This window comes from Pavona decussata, unplaced genomic scaffold (assembly GCF_977016875.1).
Source record: "Pavona decussata unplaced genomic scaffold, jaPavDecu1.1 SCAFFOLD_322, whole genome shotgun sequence".
Taxonomy (NCBI): Eukaryota; Metazoa; Cnidaria; class Anthozoa; order Scleractinia; family Agariciidae; genus Pavona; species Pavona decussata.
This window is the reverse complement of record NW_028145712.1, coordinates 1270001-1272138: the sequence shown is the minus strand read 5'-3', so window position 1 is coordinate 1272138 and position 2138 is coordinate 1270001. Positions and strand designations below refer to the sequence as shown.

Genomic DNA, 2138 nt, shown 5'->3' with positions numbered 1-2138 from the left:
TGATAGCAGTCAAAAGGAAGCGCGAGAATGCAGTCACCTTCCTTGTCGAGCATGGAGCTAACTTGGATCTTCAAGATAAAGATGGTAATACTGCTCTTCACCATGCTATAACATGTGGCTTTGATACGGTCGTTCACAAGTTGTTGGATTTTGGAGCAGCCCAGTTGTACAACAAGGACAGTTCAACACCTCTTCTGTTAGCAAGCGATAAATGTGTGGCTTTTATGGTAGAGGAGTTAATCAACAGACCAGAATGCACAAAGGAACAATCAATTGATGCCTTAGAGCTTCTTGGTGCCTCTATTGCTTGTAAAGAGTTTCCTGATCCCTCAGGCTGTATGCGTGCATTTGAGTACATGATGCGTGGTATGACAGAACGGTTTCAAGACCATTTAAATCCTTTGTTTAAACACACCGTGGAACCTGTGGAAGCTTATCAGTACAGAAAAGAGAGTGAAACTGTTGAGGAACTAGCTCAGATAGAAGTTGATGATAAAGCCATCTGCATTGAGGGCCTTATCATAAGAGAGAGAATCCTTGGAACAGAAAGCAAAACTGCTTCTAAAGCCCATTGAAAAGTTTGCTTCTTACTATGAGGATACCAGGAATTTCCATGCCTGCATAGCACTGCGCAGACATGCAATTAAGATAGACCAGAACTGTAACAAATCAATCTGTGTCAATCTACAAAGGTTAATTGACTTGCTTTACAACATGACTGAAAACGATTTTCCTCTAGCAGAAAAAGTAGTCCTTGAAGTACTTGAGGAAACCATCCTTGAGTTTGAGAAACTACTAGCATTAAACGTGAAGTTCACTCAGGAGTTTGACAGACTATGTGAAGCTGGATCTTCTGTTGAAGCGTTGGAATTGATCAAGGCGAGGGAACCAGGGGAGCGAGATTACTTTCTACATTACTTTTTGGAACTGTTGTATTTATTTTCAAAAGCTGAACCTTGTGAGGAAGAGAAAAACTCAGATCTATCAGTATTACAGAAACTTGTCCATATAAACCCCCTTGATCGTGAAGAAAATACATTGTTACATGTGGCTTGTGGTGGTAAATGTGAACATTCCTTTCTTAACCCACCATGCCCCAAAACACTGAAATTTCTTTTAGATACAGGTTTCAATGTCAATGCTACCAACAGTAAGGGAGATACTCCACTTCATGTAGCTGTTTGTTTTTATCCAAGCAGTGACGATGAACTTCACATGTTGACCGAAATGTTAGAGGTTTTGTTAGATGGAGGTGCTCATCATGATTTCCTCAACAACAAGGGTGAAACAGCTGCTGACGTGGCTAAAACTGATGATGCCCGCAGGATTCTTTCAGAAAGAAAAAAATTGGAGTTAAAGTGCATCAGTGCCAGAGCTGTAAAAAAGTTTGGGCTTCCTTATCTAGGAGTGGTTCCCAAAACACTTGAAAAATACATCAGCATGCATTGAAATGCAGTTAAGTACACATTCAATAAAGCATTGTTTTATTATTATTTTTTTTGTTTTTTGCTGATCAGTATTAAGTCGTGGAGAAACACTATTTATAGTGTTTATAGTTAATGTATAAGTTCAAAATATTGTAGTTTACTATTTACTTGCATTTCTTAACAGTTTTGTAATCTTAGGTATTTACAGGTTAAGACCGACCTAGTGGACATACTGTGAATAAAGCCATTAGAGTGGAAGTTCTTGTAAGCAATCACCTCAGGAATTTGAAGAAGTGATTGTAACAAGACAACATTTTGACTCTATGACTTCATGATTGATTGTTGTTTGAGATTTAGAAGTGTCAACTTTTATTAAAGTGTTGAATTCTACAAACAGTACATCAAAGTCTTTGAGTGGTCGCTTAAAAGAGCTTACAAACAAAGCAAAAAACATCTTGGTAATTTCCAAAAGTGGCCGCGTCGATTACGGGAGCTTTTAATAAATTTTTGGAGGAGTTTGGGTTAAAACAGGGTTTCATGGTGTCGGTCATAACTAGAGCTGGTCGTCTACGAGAGCGGTCACAAGGAGAGCTTCAACCGATTAAAGTATTATTATTATTATTATTATTATTATTATCATTATCATTATCATTATCATTATCATTATCATTATTATTGTTATTGTTATTGTTATTATTATTATTATTATTA

At 37.2% G+C, this 2138-nt stretch overlaps 1 protein-coding gene across 1 annotated transcript; it reads left to right on the top strand.

The window, feature by feature from the left end:
• Positions 1-714: 714 nt before the first annotated feature.
• On the top strand, positions 715-1449 carry LOC146453864 (protein fem-1 homolog B-like). The gene has a single exon (XM_085096144.1). It carries the CDS (start codon positions 715-717, stop codon positions 1447-1449), a length of 735 nt encoding a protein of 244 aa, XP_084952270.1.
• The last annotated feature ends 689 nt before the right edge of the window (positions 1450-2138 follow it).

Bases quoted from the DNA above. Each gene is read 5' to 3' on its own strand.
- LOC146453864 (XM_085096144.1), top strand. From the start codon at position 715: ATGACTGAAAACGATTTTCCTCTAGCAGAAAAAGTAGTCCTTGAAGTA.